The sequence below is a fragment of the Fringilla coelebs genome, assembly GCF_963513975.1.
Source record: "Fringilla coelebs genome assembly, chromosome: 3".
NCBI classification, from domain to species: domain Eukaryota; kingdom Metazoa; phylum Chordata; class Aves; order Passeriformes; family Fringillidae; genus Fringilla; species Fringilla coelebs.
Genome location: NC_140030.1, coordinates 46,072,256 through 46,084,360, shown reverse-complemented (window position 1 = coordinate 46,084,360; position 12,105 = coordinate 46,072,256). Strand labels below are relative to the sequence as shown.

Sequence of the window (12,105 nt, the reverse complement as noted above, 5' to 3'; positions counted from 1 at the left end):
CTGGTTCATTCGGTTTGCATCAAGGGGCAACCACTAAAGAACCTGACAACTCAGTAAGGCTTCCTTATGGTTTACAGGGAGTCAGAATCACATGAAGGAACCTATTTGCATAACAGATGTACAGTTAGTCATGTGAGAAGGGTGAAATTTTGATTTGTGTTTTCTACACTTGATGCAACTAATGGAAGGATTAATTAAGAGGGGTTTGCTAGAAAATCATACACTGCATTACAGTTCAAAACGGAATTAAAAAATTAATTTTCCCAAATAAATACTAAGATATCTATTCATATGGATTCTCACTCAAAAGCCTTTTCCCATTTTATTAATTCTGATAAAAAGCAGTTTACAGAGGCCATAGTCCTATCAATTGTTCTATCAAGACCATCGTGATTTGTCCAACCTGAGTATGATAAAGATGGAGGTGAATTCCACTGTTAAGGACTTACCATAGGTTGCAAATGTTCTTCTTTGTTGTTCAAACATGAAATCGTTGATGTGAGCTGGTTCTGCATATCCAGAAAGCATATTTCTAGGTGCAGCCATTTGCTGAGTCCTAAATGGGTTTTCTGGTCCAAACTTCATCAAAAATATTAAAACAAGGTAGAGCAGAATTAGTAATTTGTTATTTTTGTGTATTTACTTTTTTAGGGAAAAAACCCCCCAAAATGGTTCAAAAATTCAAAAATGGTAATGCAAAATCACTTCAACTTTAAATTTTATTTGTGACTACTGAATAAGCGTCTTCATCTCTTATTTCATACAGTAATCACACAGCTGTTCTGAACAGTTGATTTCAGGATTGACCTTTCTAGCACAGAGCTTTCTTCTGCACAGCGCTCAGGTTGATGTGGGCTACTTGACTTGTTGAAACTTGACAGAACCAACACAACCGTCATTCACTATGGGACCAGTACAAGCATTCAGAAGACAAAACCCAAGGCTGTCCCACAGTAGGTCTCTCTAACTAAAACATTTACACACAGCAGCAGTGAAGCAAGTTAAAAACAGTACTTTTGTTCACACACACCATGGCTTTGATATGTTGCAAACTTCCTTATGAAAAGGCCAATTTATGTGGTTCCTCAAAAGGTTTTCTAAACATAAAGCATAACTAATGTAGAAATCTGAGACTGATGCCATATTTGTCTACCTAGAAGGCTAACTCCTGGTCAAAGAGAAGAAAAACTGTACAAAGAAGTTAAATATGGAAAAAAGTTAAATGCTTGAACAGCTATTTTTATCTTTCAAATAGCCTGTCAGTTATAAGAAAATGGAAAGTGGTTCACATGGCACCAGGCAGTCTAAATTCAGTCTTAAAAGGTTTTTCACCATAGAAATTTAGCATCGCTCAAGTTACTAAAATTCTTAATATTGATGTGAATAATTAAACTGAAAGTACTTTGATTTTAATGTTAAATCCTCCTCTTAAAAGCCTTATATCTGCAAGTCTTAAAAATGTTAATTTTGCCCTAATGAGCACAATGAATAAATAGCAAAAAATGTGAAAAGAGTAAAGGACCACTTCAATGCAGTTCATGTTTAACTCAACATCTTTATAATGCTATTTTCCCAGCTTAATTTTTAATTTTCATAGCCATAATTCTAATAAACATTTTAAGACTCTTCTTAGAAGAGCTTTATGCAGAATATTAAAATTCAAGCACTAAAAATACCAACACACTTGTGTAGAATCTATTTTTTAGTTTGCCCAAACTATATCCCAAAATGCAGCAAGCATCCAAGGAAGCTGTCTTATAGGAAAGTCACACAAAATTTATACAACCTCTTTCTTTTAAGCCAAAGGCATTTCTGCTCTAAAAACCAACATTGTTTCTTACCTCAGGTGCAAACATGGTTTCATAAGTGGGATTGTATTGAACTTCCTTGATAGCAGGATCAAGGTGGACTCCTGTTTCCACATCTTCCTGAAATAAAACAGGCATATTAATAACCCACTTTTCACACACAGACATTTAAATATTTGACATTTTCAGTCATAAAAGGTCATAAATATATGACCTTTTTCAGTCCAAATTAGGGCTGTAGTACAAGTTGACACTTCCAGCATTACAAAAGAGTACCTTGGTCAAAATTTGTATTTTACAAAAATATTGATCGCAAAAGCAATATCAGGTGGTCACTGAGAAACTTGTCTAAAACACTTGAAGATTTTTGTATGGGAGAAATTTTTTCTTTTTATTTAAAGATTTCATGCACACATTTTAAAAATAGCAGAAAGATTGAAGGAAAGATTTTTTTTAGGATGTTTGAAAACCAGACTTGTAAAGAAGAACCAATTAAAATGGTCACAAATTTAATATAAAGGTAAGAAAGCTAGAACTCTACAAAAGGTAGGAGGCAGCAATCACAAGTAACTATTCTGAAAGTTGTAAAGAAAAAAATTATATATCAACATTACATACAAACATTAATTTTAACAATGACTTTCACAGAATCCAATAATCCCTTATTTCCAAAAGGCACATTTTTATACTGAAAAGGTGTAAATGTAATTCAGCTTTAGTACTGAAACACATTTTCAAGCCTGTTACAACAAAAATTTAACTTGATAGATGAAGGGACAAGAAAGAAGGATTAACCAGAAGAATAACTTCAAGCAACTCACAGGGAAAAATTCAGAAGGGCACATGCAGCTGAAACAGAAGACAGAGAAGAAAGAAAATGGCTGACAAGGTAGCAGTGCCCAAAGAGACCTGGTTTCAGAGCTTTGCGAAGGCTCTTTCACATCATCAGAACCCCTTCCCTCATCAAGACCTCAGTTAATGAAGGAGAATGCTATTCTGCAGAATTATTACTGCCATTGCTTTCTGTGTCTTTATTCTAGACAAGCAGCAATTGAAAAGGACTCAGAATGTGCTAGTATACAGACAAAATCCCTAGTAATGAAAAAGCTATCTTAGCATCATTGCTTAGTCAGTGCTTACCTACAACAGGATTCCAAAGCATTTGTGACTTACAAAAGAAAGTGGCACAACAGAGAACCAGATTTTAGCAGTTGCTTTATTAACAGAAAATTATCTCAAATAAACTCAATCTTGCTTTATATTATAGTATCTCGAAAGAACTAAATGGCACATTCTTAACTTGTTTAATATTGTTAGCTATTCTCTGACATTAGAGAATAGCTAACAATACCAGAAGAAGCTATTTTTCTCCCCAATTCAACAGCAGGTCAATTACAAATTTGCTCATGCATACAAGATTTAAAAGATTTTAAAACCTGATTTTCTAGAACACAGAAAAGAAAAACAGTACCTAAAGATCTTTGGCTTGTTACCTGATTATATTTGATTAAAACTGCTCAACAAAGGAAAATAAAAGGATGTCCAAAAAAACTGAAAACAAAAACATGACATCAGCAATCCCACTAATTGATTTTACTAAGGCCACTGTCTAAGTAGAATTGTTAAGTACAACCATACAGCTTTACTCTCACATTATCAATTATTTTAACAGGCAGGTCCAGCCATTGCAGTGATCTTGTCAGAACCCTCAGCACTACCAGTTCTCGGTCTGACCTCATTTTTCTCATCATACCAGCCTTCCAATTCACTGGGCTTGGATGTCAACAATTTACAGCCCCGACTTTTACACACCATGAACTTGCCTGCAAACAGCACAGCAGGTCTAATCCTGTCATTCAGCAAAAAACCCACACGTCCCCAGTTAGAACATGAGCATACCAAAACCACTTCCTAACCCGCATTACATAAAAATTATGCTTCCTTTCACTGCTCCATGTCATGAGGATATTTTCCACAGACAGCTTTTTCAAGTCACATCATACAGCTTACTCTTCCAGCTACACCTCACATCTTGTCCACAAAACTCAACATCTGAGAAAATAAAAATTCATGTAATTGATAATAAGGCAAAGTTTATCTGATCAGTGGTTAGTGACATTTAAACAGTGATCAGCTTACTTGAAATTAGGACAGTTTTTTTCCTGCTCTTTAATTTGAAAAAGCAAAAAAATCTAGATTTGCAAAAATGCCAAGAATTTTTCAGTTCTGCTATTTTTCCTCCTCTTTTCTTCCTGTGAAGTTCTATTATATGCTGCTTGGTAATTGAGAAAAGAAACAGATTGTGCCATAAAAGCTGATCCTCTGCTGGAGGATTACAGCAATTCTGGGTCTACTTTGCTGCTGGTGGAACAGTGCTGAGTCACTTGAAAGCCACACAATATGTTCACTCCTAGACCACCACAGGCACATTCTTTCTGTGTGAAAACCACCGAGCCTTGAAATTGAAGCACATGTTATATTTGTAAGAACTACACTCCTCAAGACCTCCAGTCTTGTTCATGTTTTCATATATTAGGGCATCAAATGACAATCTCATAACATGCTGCTGAAGCACATAATGGTTATCTTTTCATTACGTCATTTGGCTTTAAACTGTGTAATAATTTGAATGTGGTCCAACTACCCACTCTATTTTCTCAGTATTTTAAAAAAATGAAATCTTGATAAGAATATAAAGTATTGACACAACATGTTGCCAAATGTTAGTCCATGGCAAGAGTTCAAATTGCAGCAGACAAATTATCCTTTGGTCAACATCTGGTACGTGCCATTTTGTACAGTATTACGAGACTCTAGTAGGTAGCAGAAACATTAAAAATATTAACCTAGACCATCATTCATTTCACCAATTGCCAAGCTATCTGCATTGGCATATTTTGGTTGTGACTTTATTTCTTTCTTTTCCAGATGAGAGGAAAGACCTCATTGGCAACCTCTGCACATGGTGAAGATCTCTGGTGGCTGCATTGCCAGAAGACCATTTCAGCAGAACTCATCTTTCTTGGATCCAGAAAGCAAGAAAAGGTAATACAGGTCTCACAACACTGTCCCTTTATGCTGGAAACAGCCTTAACTGCATGCATTTCAGATGCATTGGCCATAGCTCCAGCTGACAGGGAAGGGATCACAAGAGCAGCAGTCTGGCAGAGCTGTGACTGAGATAAGGTAATCTAAGAGATCACCTCTCTGCTGTGCTGTAGCTTTTCCTTTGGTCACAGGAATGATTTATCTAAAAGCCTAAGGTGAACAATCCATCATGTAGCTTATGTGCCAAGTGTGACACAAGTGGCTCTGCAGGACAGGAGATGATCAGTAGTTAAGCTGAAAGAGGAGGGCAACTGTGATTTCAGTGAAGGGCTAAGTTATTACCCTAGATCACTTCCACTCTCAAAGGCACAGGAACCATAAAAAGGGGGGGTCAAAAAGCTCTTAAACAGATACAGTGTTCCTTTGGAGAAAGTGAAAAGTTCAGCTGTATGACTGGCAGAAAAGCAGCTGGTGTTTTGCTGCAACTTAAAAATTGTATTAGTATGGGCTTTACGGCATGCTGTAGTATCATTAAAGGGTTGTACACCCCACTTAACCTGGAACCAAAGAATTAAGGTTTTAAGAAGTTATGTTTTACTGAATATGGCTATCTTGAAGAACATAATAGAAAGAAGCTGCAAACTTAGCTCTATGTATCACCTCTCTGCTTTTCTCAGCACTTGTAACAAGCACCCAACTGAAATACAGTGGCTACACTAGGTCAGGTAAGACACATGCTACTGAAAAGTGCTCAAAAGAAAAAAACTCCATGATTGAAGGCCTAAGAATAGAAAAAAGCTGCACAGGGAGCAGCAATTGAACACAGCAGATTCTACAAGTTTGTAGAAATAAGGACAATCAAAAACTGAAAATGCTCACTCCACAGACCCACTGAAGTTTGGTAGACTACTTGAAGGAATGTCTGTCCACAGAGATGCAAGAGTCACTGCTGATACAACGCAAAAAGAAGCAGATGATGTCATTTCACCAAACTACTTACTGTGTTGGTAGGCCGTTTTGGTTTTTTTTTTAATAGATGTGATGTCTACTAACTTGCAATATAAGGTTGCTTTACAGTTCAGAGATTTTTTGATGAGGTAAAAAAATTCTTTTGATAGTTAAATGCTGTCCTTTTGCGCCTTTTGTTTAACTATACAATCACACTATTATGGAGGAATGGCACACAGGGCTGTACTCTTGAGTATTAGCATTTTCTAAGGAATCTATCTTGAGACAGGAAGAAGCTTTTGATGCTAAATGTAGACAAGGGGGTGCTTCATTACAACTCCCCAGAGATCACCAAATGTCTGGTTCCTTTCAAGGCATACTTCTTCCAGTCCTACCATACAGCTTGGCCACTTTAAAGCATAAGAAAGAGGACAGGAAATGGAAGGGATTTTAGACTACAAGTACAGTAGATCAGATTAACTTTCCTCCTTAACAGGCTCCTTAAACATGCCACAGTCCTCTTTTTATTAAAAAAAAAACCCTCCTACCCAAATGCCATAAAACAGTAGCGCTACTTTCTATGAAAATCACTTAATTTATAGAATAAAAAATAGTTCACTAATTTAAAAAAAGTTAAAAAAACTTGCTAGAAGTTTCTTTATATGCACACAAGACAAAAATATTTCTTAAATTAAACAGCAGCAAAATCCCTGTAACAGGCAACAAAGCAAAGCCTTCAATAAAAAGCACCATGTACTGCAACACTGGATGGTAACTGTTCCTTAGAAAGAATATATACCTGGCTTATATTTTCCAGCTTCATCTCATGCAAGCAGAGAGTTTTGATGTCTATATGTTGGGGGTTTTTCTTTTTTTTTTCCTGGACATTTCAGATAATAAAATTACAACATTCCATTTCCCCAGGTATAGTCATTACTAGTTGGTCAAATAGCTAAAAAAGGGCAGGCTGCTTTGCATAACATTTAATTAGTTTTAATTATCAATCACATTAAAATGTGGTAAATTAAGCCCACATCCCATGAGCCACTGAGACTTAAGCAGTTTGTCACTTATCAATTCTTGCCTAAGCCACTTGGGCTGTCAAATGCACATTATCTCATTCTAAAGATTTACAAATTTATTACCAAGAGATAAATAGCATTTGCAGTTGAAGCTCCAACTTTAACACATGGCTGTTATCAGCTTTTATTCTTTCTACCCATTCATGCACTCCTAATAGTAAATGACTACCTCATTAACGTCAACAGAATAAAAATAAACCAGCAAGAAAATCATAAGCTAAATAGTTCTGTTGAACTAGGCTAGATTCCCAGGATCTTGCAGGATGACAAGTTCTAAACATCTACTCTCTACAAGATATTTTGTGTCCAAGAAAGCTGGAAAACCCACCATGTCAAAGAAGACAAACATTCCTAACAAGTGACACTTCCCAAGACTACTAAGGTTGAATCACTGCTACAGAATTGTCACATGCCAGTTGTATCTTTCTTCTCTCCACTGCTGGAAGGATTTGATTTTGAGCGACTGAAGTCTATTTCCTTCTCTTATGCAAAACTTCTCTGGAAACCTGTACAGTGCCAAAGGTAAACTAGATTCAAAGGGAACTGACATTTTCGATCCCTTCTCACATTAAAGGCAACACAGATCCTCTAGCTCCTGTACTGGGCTGGGCCAGCCTAGCTATTTTAACCCAGTTAACGTCCTCTCCTCAAGACTACTGAAGGGCATGCTGTACAGAAGTATCATAAAACGTGCTCCGATCTGAGCCTTACCGTGGACAGAGATCAAACAATAATTGTTCTCTCAAAAGCAAAGCTTATAGACAATGGTTCCTGTGAAGTGATTTCTTCACAGAAAGTGCAATTTCCTGAATTTCCTTCTACATTTATAATTCGAAAGTGAAGACAGAACTGTCAGCAGTGTTAGGGTGATTTTTTCATAGAAGTAGAAGTTGTAAGAAAACTAATTATAATTGAGTTTGACAACTGCCTGGTTGTTGACAATTGGGCTCCCTTTCCCTTCTTGAATAGCCTCTATTTACAACACTGTCATGCTTACCTACTGCTTGATGATGTATTTGGAGAAAGAAAGTATCTTGATTAACCTGTCCACTGTTCCCACAAAAGAAAACATCTGCCTTATGGAAACTTGGCATCTAGGGGAGAGTAAGAGCAGAGCATGAAGTGTGATGATACTTCTGCACTCTCCCAACAGCAAAATCTTTTCAGGTCTTGGTGAGACTTGAAGAAATCTATGTATTTATTAACACCTCATCTTTTAATGGATCTCTTCCAAGTACTTGTCCAGACTCTCCTTTTAACAAAATTCTTCGACACGCTGTACTTCTCGGCATGACAATAAGCCCTAGTACACATTGCAGGAAGAGCTGCATCCTTTTATTTGCTTTGAACCTAACTCCTCCTAGACAGCTTATGGCTGCTGTAATGGAAGAGACAGTGAGTATTTAACTCCCGCTCTGTGCCATTTAGTGATTTTGTAGGTGTCTATCATATTTTACACTTCAGCTGTCTGTTTTGGCCTTTTTATTACCTCCTCATCCAGAAGCAGAGCCCTTCTTCAGCCCAGCTGTCCCTCTTTGAATGTCCTGCACTTACAACCTATCTTTTTCAGCGTGAAGGGACCAGAAACACAAACTATTGTCTTTCCTCAAATTATTTTAGTGGTGCTAAAAACAGTAACAGAAACATGAAACTTTCATCCAGTGGGCTTTCCAGTTTAGAATGGGAGTAGAAGTATTACTGCATTGGAGTCACCAATAATTATAGCTGTTATGTATTATGAGCAACTTAACATCAAGATCAGCAATAGGCCTATTTCAAGAAGCAGACTGTCAGAAGAGAGTGTAACAAAAGCCAGCCCCTCAAAACTTTAAAACAGTTACCAACCATTAGTACAGCTTTCAATTACAGAAAAAATATTTTCATAGAAATGTGATTTTATGTAACTATGATGTACTTTGAAACAAGGACTCAGCAGATTTCGGCCAAAAAATTAGATACATGTAGGAGTAACATCTTAGGGCTTTATTTGGTATGCACACTTCAGGAGCCCAAATGCTGTCAGCTCAATGTGCTAACAATGACACCTGCTATTAAAGAGAGAGAGGACCTGTTCCTGTTGAAAGCACACATAAATCTTTGGCCAGTTAACAGGCCAAAATTCTGAACCAGGAACAGCTAAAACAGTTAGAACGCAGAACACCAACCATTTCAGGTTCACACTCTCAACTGCCAAAAACGCAAGCTGTGGTTGCCAGTAGTTGCCAGTCCCTGTAGTTGCCAGTCCATGAGCAACTACATAAACTTTTGTGCTGGCAAGGCAAAGGGAAAACCTGTTGCTATGGGCTTAAGGGTGGTGAAAAGCACATCCAGTGCTACTTGCTATTTATCACTAACACTCAGGAAACATTATAGATGTTAATTAGGATTTCTTTTCAAATGTGCACAAGACAGCCTGCTGGATGCTGCGACTCGAGAAGCCAGATTTCCAAGCCTCTAAGAGATAAACAAATGCAGTCACTATATACAACACAACATCTACACAAAAATATGATAAATTGTGATATGAATTAACTAATGACAACAAAGTGAAAGAGCCCATCCATCTCTTAGTCACTAGGCAAGAAACTTTTCTGAGCATGTGGCAGCAGGACAGTAACAATGACAGTTATCACAGCAAGATGCCTGCTTTTGATTAGAAATTCATTGCCTGTAAAAAAATCCAAAGCTAAACCAGCACTCACCCCCCTCTCTTTCTGGCATCACAAAAGTGAGGCAATGTGATACTGAACTTGGAAAAGAAAGGTTTCCCCAGCAATAATGATACAGAAACACCAACCAACTTTCAGGCTGCCCTTTAGAAGAGGATTCAGTTGCAGCCACCCTATCAAGTATCAACTTCACCCCATAACCCGGAAAAACCACATAGGAAAACACCTTGCACAGGGAACAGTAAACATGTATGTAAAGAACTGCAATCAAGGCTCTGAGATGGAGCTAACACGCTTTAATAAGCGGCTGGAATCCACGGGTGCTCCCCGACACACGCCATTCTCCCCACAGCTCTGATCCTCACACCTCCAGGCAAGTCAGAGCAGGGCCAGGCGGCGGCAAGGCACCCCTACCGGCACCGCGCCCTTTCCGCCCCGCTTCCCCAGCCTGCGGCTGCTCCAGGGCTGCCCCCAGCGCTGTCCCGGGGCCGGCGGGCGGACACACCGCCAGGCAGGCGGGCGGCCCGGGCCCTGGAGGGCTGCCTACCTTCACGGCTACTTCCGGGGCTGCATCGACGGGCAGGGCCGGGGGCGCGGCGGGCGGCGCCCGGAGGTGCAACACGGCATCGCGGCTGGCGAGCACGGCGGCGGAGCGCTGGGAGCCGCCCTCGGTCTCGGGCTCCGAGTCGGGCTCCGAGTCGGAGCCGCCGTAGGAGGCGAGCGCGGCGATAGCCGCCGACATCTTGGCGCGGGGGATGACGGGACGGGTAGGTCCTGGCAGCTTCGCAAGGCTCGAGGCGTCCCTTCCCCCGCAGAACGAGAGGGGTGGAGCTGCGTTTTAAAACCGTGTCTCCTTAAAACAGAAAACACACTCTAAAGGATAAATTTTGTTACGGATATACAGGCGTTTGGTGGGAGAAGATCCCACTTGGCTGTTGATGGCGATTAACCTTTCAGGACTCTACAGCAGGACTACAAGCTCCAGCATACAACGCGGCGCCGCGCTCGGAAGTTTCCCTCCGGCTCTCGCCTTCACTTTGCCTGGCGGCAGGAGAAAGTATTCAACAGGCCGGGGAGAACTCTAGCCGCCCACTTCTTCCCCCACACAAAGCGTCTTCGCCGTCTTTTCAGAGGCGAAGCGGAGCGGGGAAACCGGTCCCCCAGGACCCCTGGTTGTCACCCCCGGGCTCCCACCTCCTCGGCCCCGTGCCGTGCCCCGGGGAGCTCCGCCTCCTCGCGCTGATTGGCCGCCGGCACACCCGGCTTCTGTCACGTCACAGCGGCGGGACCCCGCCCCGCCCGCGCCGGGGAGAGGGAGCCCGGCGGGCCGGACTGTACCACCTGCCCGCCCGCGGGGTGGGGGGCGGCGGCGCATGGACCAGCCCGAGCATCGGGCGGTGGGGGGGGGCGGCCGGGTTCGGCCGCCGGGTAAACAGCGCTTCTCCCCCCGCTCCCTCCCGCCCGGCTCGGCGCGCCGAGAGAAGCCCCGCCCCCCGCGCGCGCACACACGCGCACACACACAGAGACACGCGCGCGCTGCCCGGTGTCTATTGTGAAGCCGCCGGGGACGCTCCGCGCCCGCCGCCGCCCCCCGAAACACGGAGCCGCCGGCTGGGAATGGCCGGCGCCGCCTGAACTTCCAGCGCCCCGGCGGCCGTGGAGGGAGGGGCTGAGGCTGAGCGGCGTGAAGGTGCGCAGCGAGGGCAGGCGAGTAAGTGCCCCCCGCCCCCCTGCCTTCCTTCCCTCGCGGTCTCTGGGGTGGGCGGGAGAGACCGGGCCCCGCTCCCCATCGCCGGCGGGGCTGCGGGACGCGCCTACCCCACAAAGGGACCGGCGCTCGCCAGGTGTTGGTCCCCTCCCCTTTGTCCGCGCCCGCGCGGGGGGCGGCGGCGGGAGGGTGTTATGCGGGGAAGGGGGAAGCACGCCGCGGAGCCGCTTTCCTCCGTGTCCCCGCCGCCCCCGCGGGCAGGGACATGAGGGGGGCGTGTTGCGAGGCGGAGGAGAGGAGGGGGCCGCACTTGTGCCGGAGCACGGCGCTTGCCTCTCCTTCTCCCGCTCCCGGTCGCTCCGTGTGCCCGCGGCCGGCGCGGCGGCGGGATCGGCCGGCGGGGAAGGTGCGGCGGAGCGGGGCCGGGGTCAGCGCGCGGGCGGGCGGGGGGCGGCGGGGTGACGTCACCGCCGCCAGGTGCGGGGAGAGGCGCCCCCTCCCCTCCCGTCCGTCCCCGCCGCGGGGACCGGGGCTGCCGAGGGCAGAGGTGCGGACGGTCGGCGGGACCGCCGGTCGGAGCGCAGGGGGATTCGGTCCGATTTCAGGGCAGAGCTGCCCGCTGGAATACTGCTACCATTGTTAGGAGGGCTTGGAGATCGCGGGGGATGGCCGGGAGCGAGGAGAAGCGCGTAGGTTCCAACTTCTCCCAGCCCGCTGCCGAACGCCTTCCTGCGCGCCCGCGGACAGGAGAAATGGGAAGGACGGAGCGCCGGCCGAGGGCTGGCTGTACCGCCAGGTGTGTGCATTGCTCGCGCTTGCACCTGGAGCGGTACAGTGCCATG

The 12,105-nt window shown here is 43.8% G+C and overlaps 1 protein-coding gene across 1 annotated transcript in view; it reads right to left on the bottom strand.

Moving 5' to 3' along the window:
• The window catches only part of CDC40 (cell division cycle 40), a 36,459-nt gene extending 26,129 nt beyond the window's left edge, over positions 1-10,330 (bottom strand). Inside the window, exons 1-3 of the mRNA XM_084202735.1 lie at positions 10,103-10,330; positions 1,842-1,928; positions 450-579 (exon numbers count right to left, since the gene is read on the bottom strand). Of these exons, the coding sequence (XP_084058861.1) occupies positions 450-579; positions 1,842-1,928; positions 10,103-10,297 (412 nt within the window). The 5' untranslated portion in view covers positions 10,298-10,330. The remainder of the gene's footprint in view (positions 1-449; positions 580-1,841; positions 1,929-10,102) is intronic.
• Positions 10,331-12,105: the final 1,775 nt, after the last annotated feature.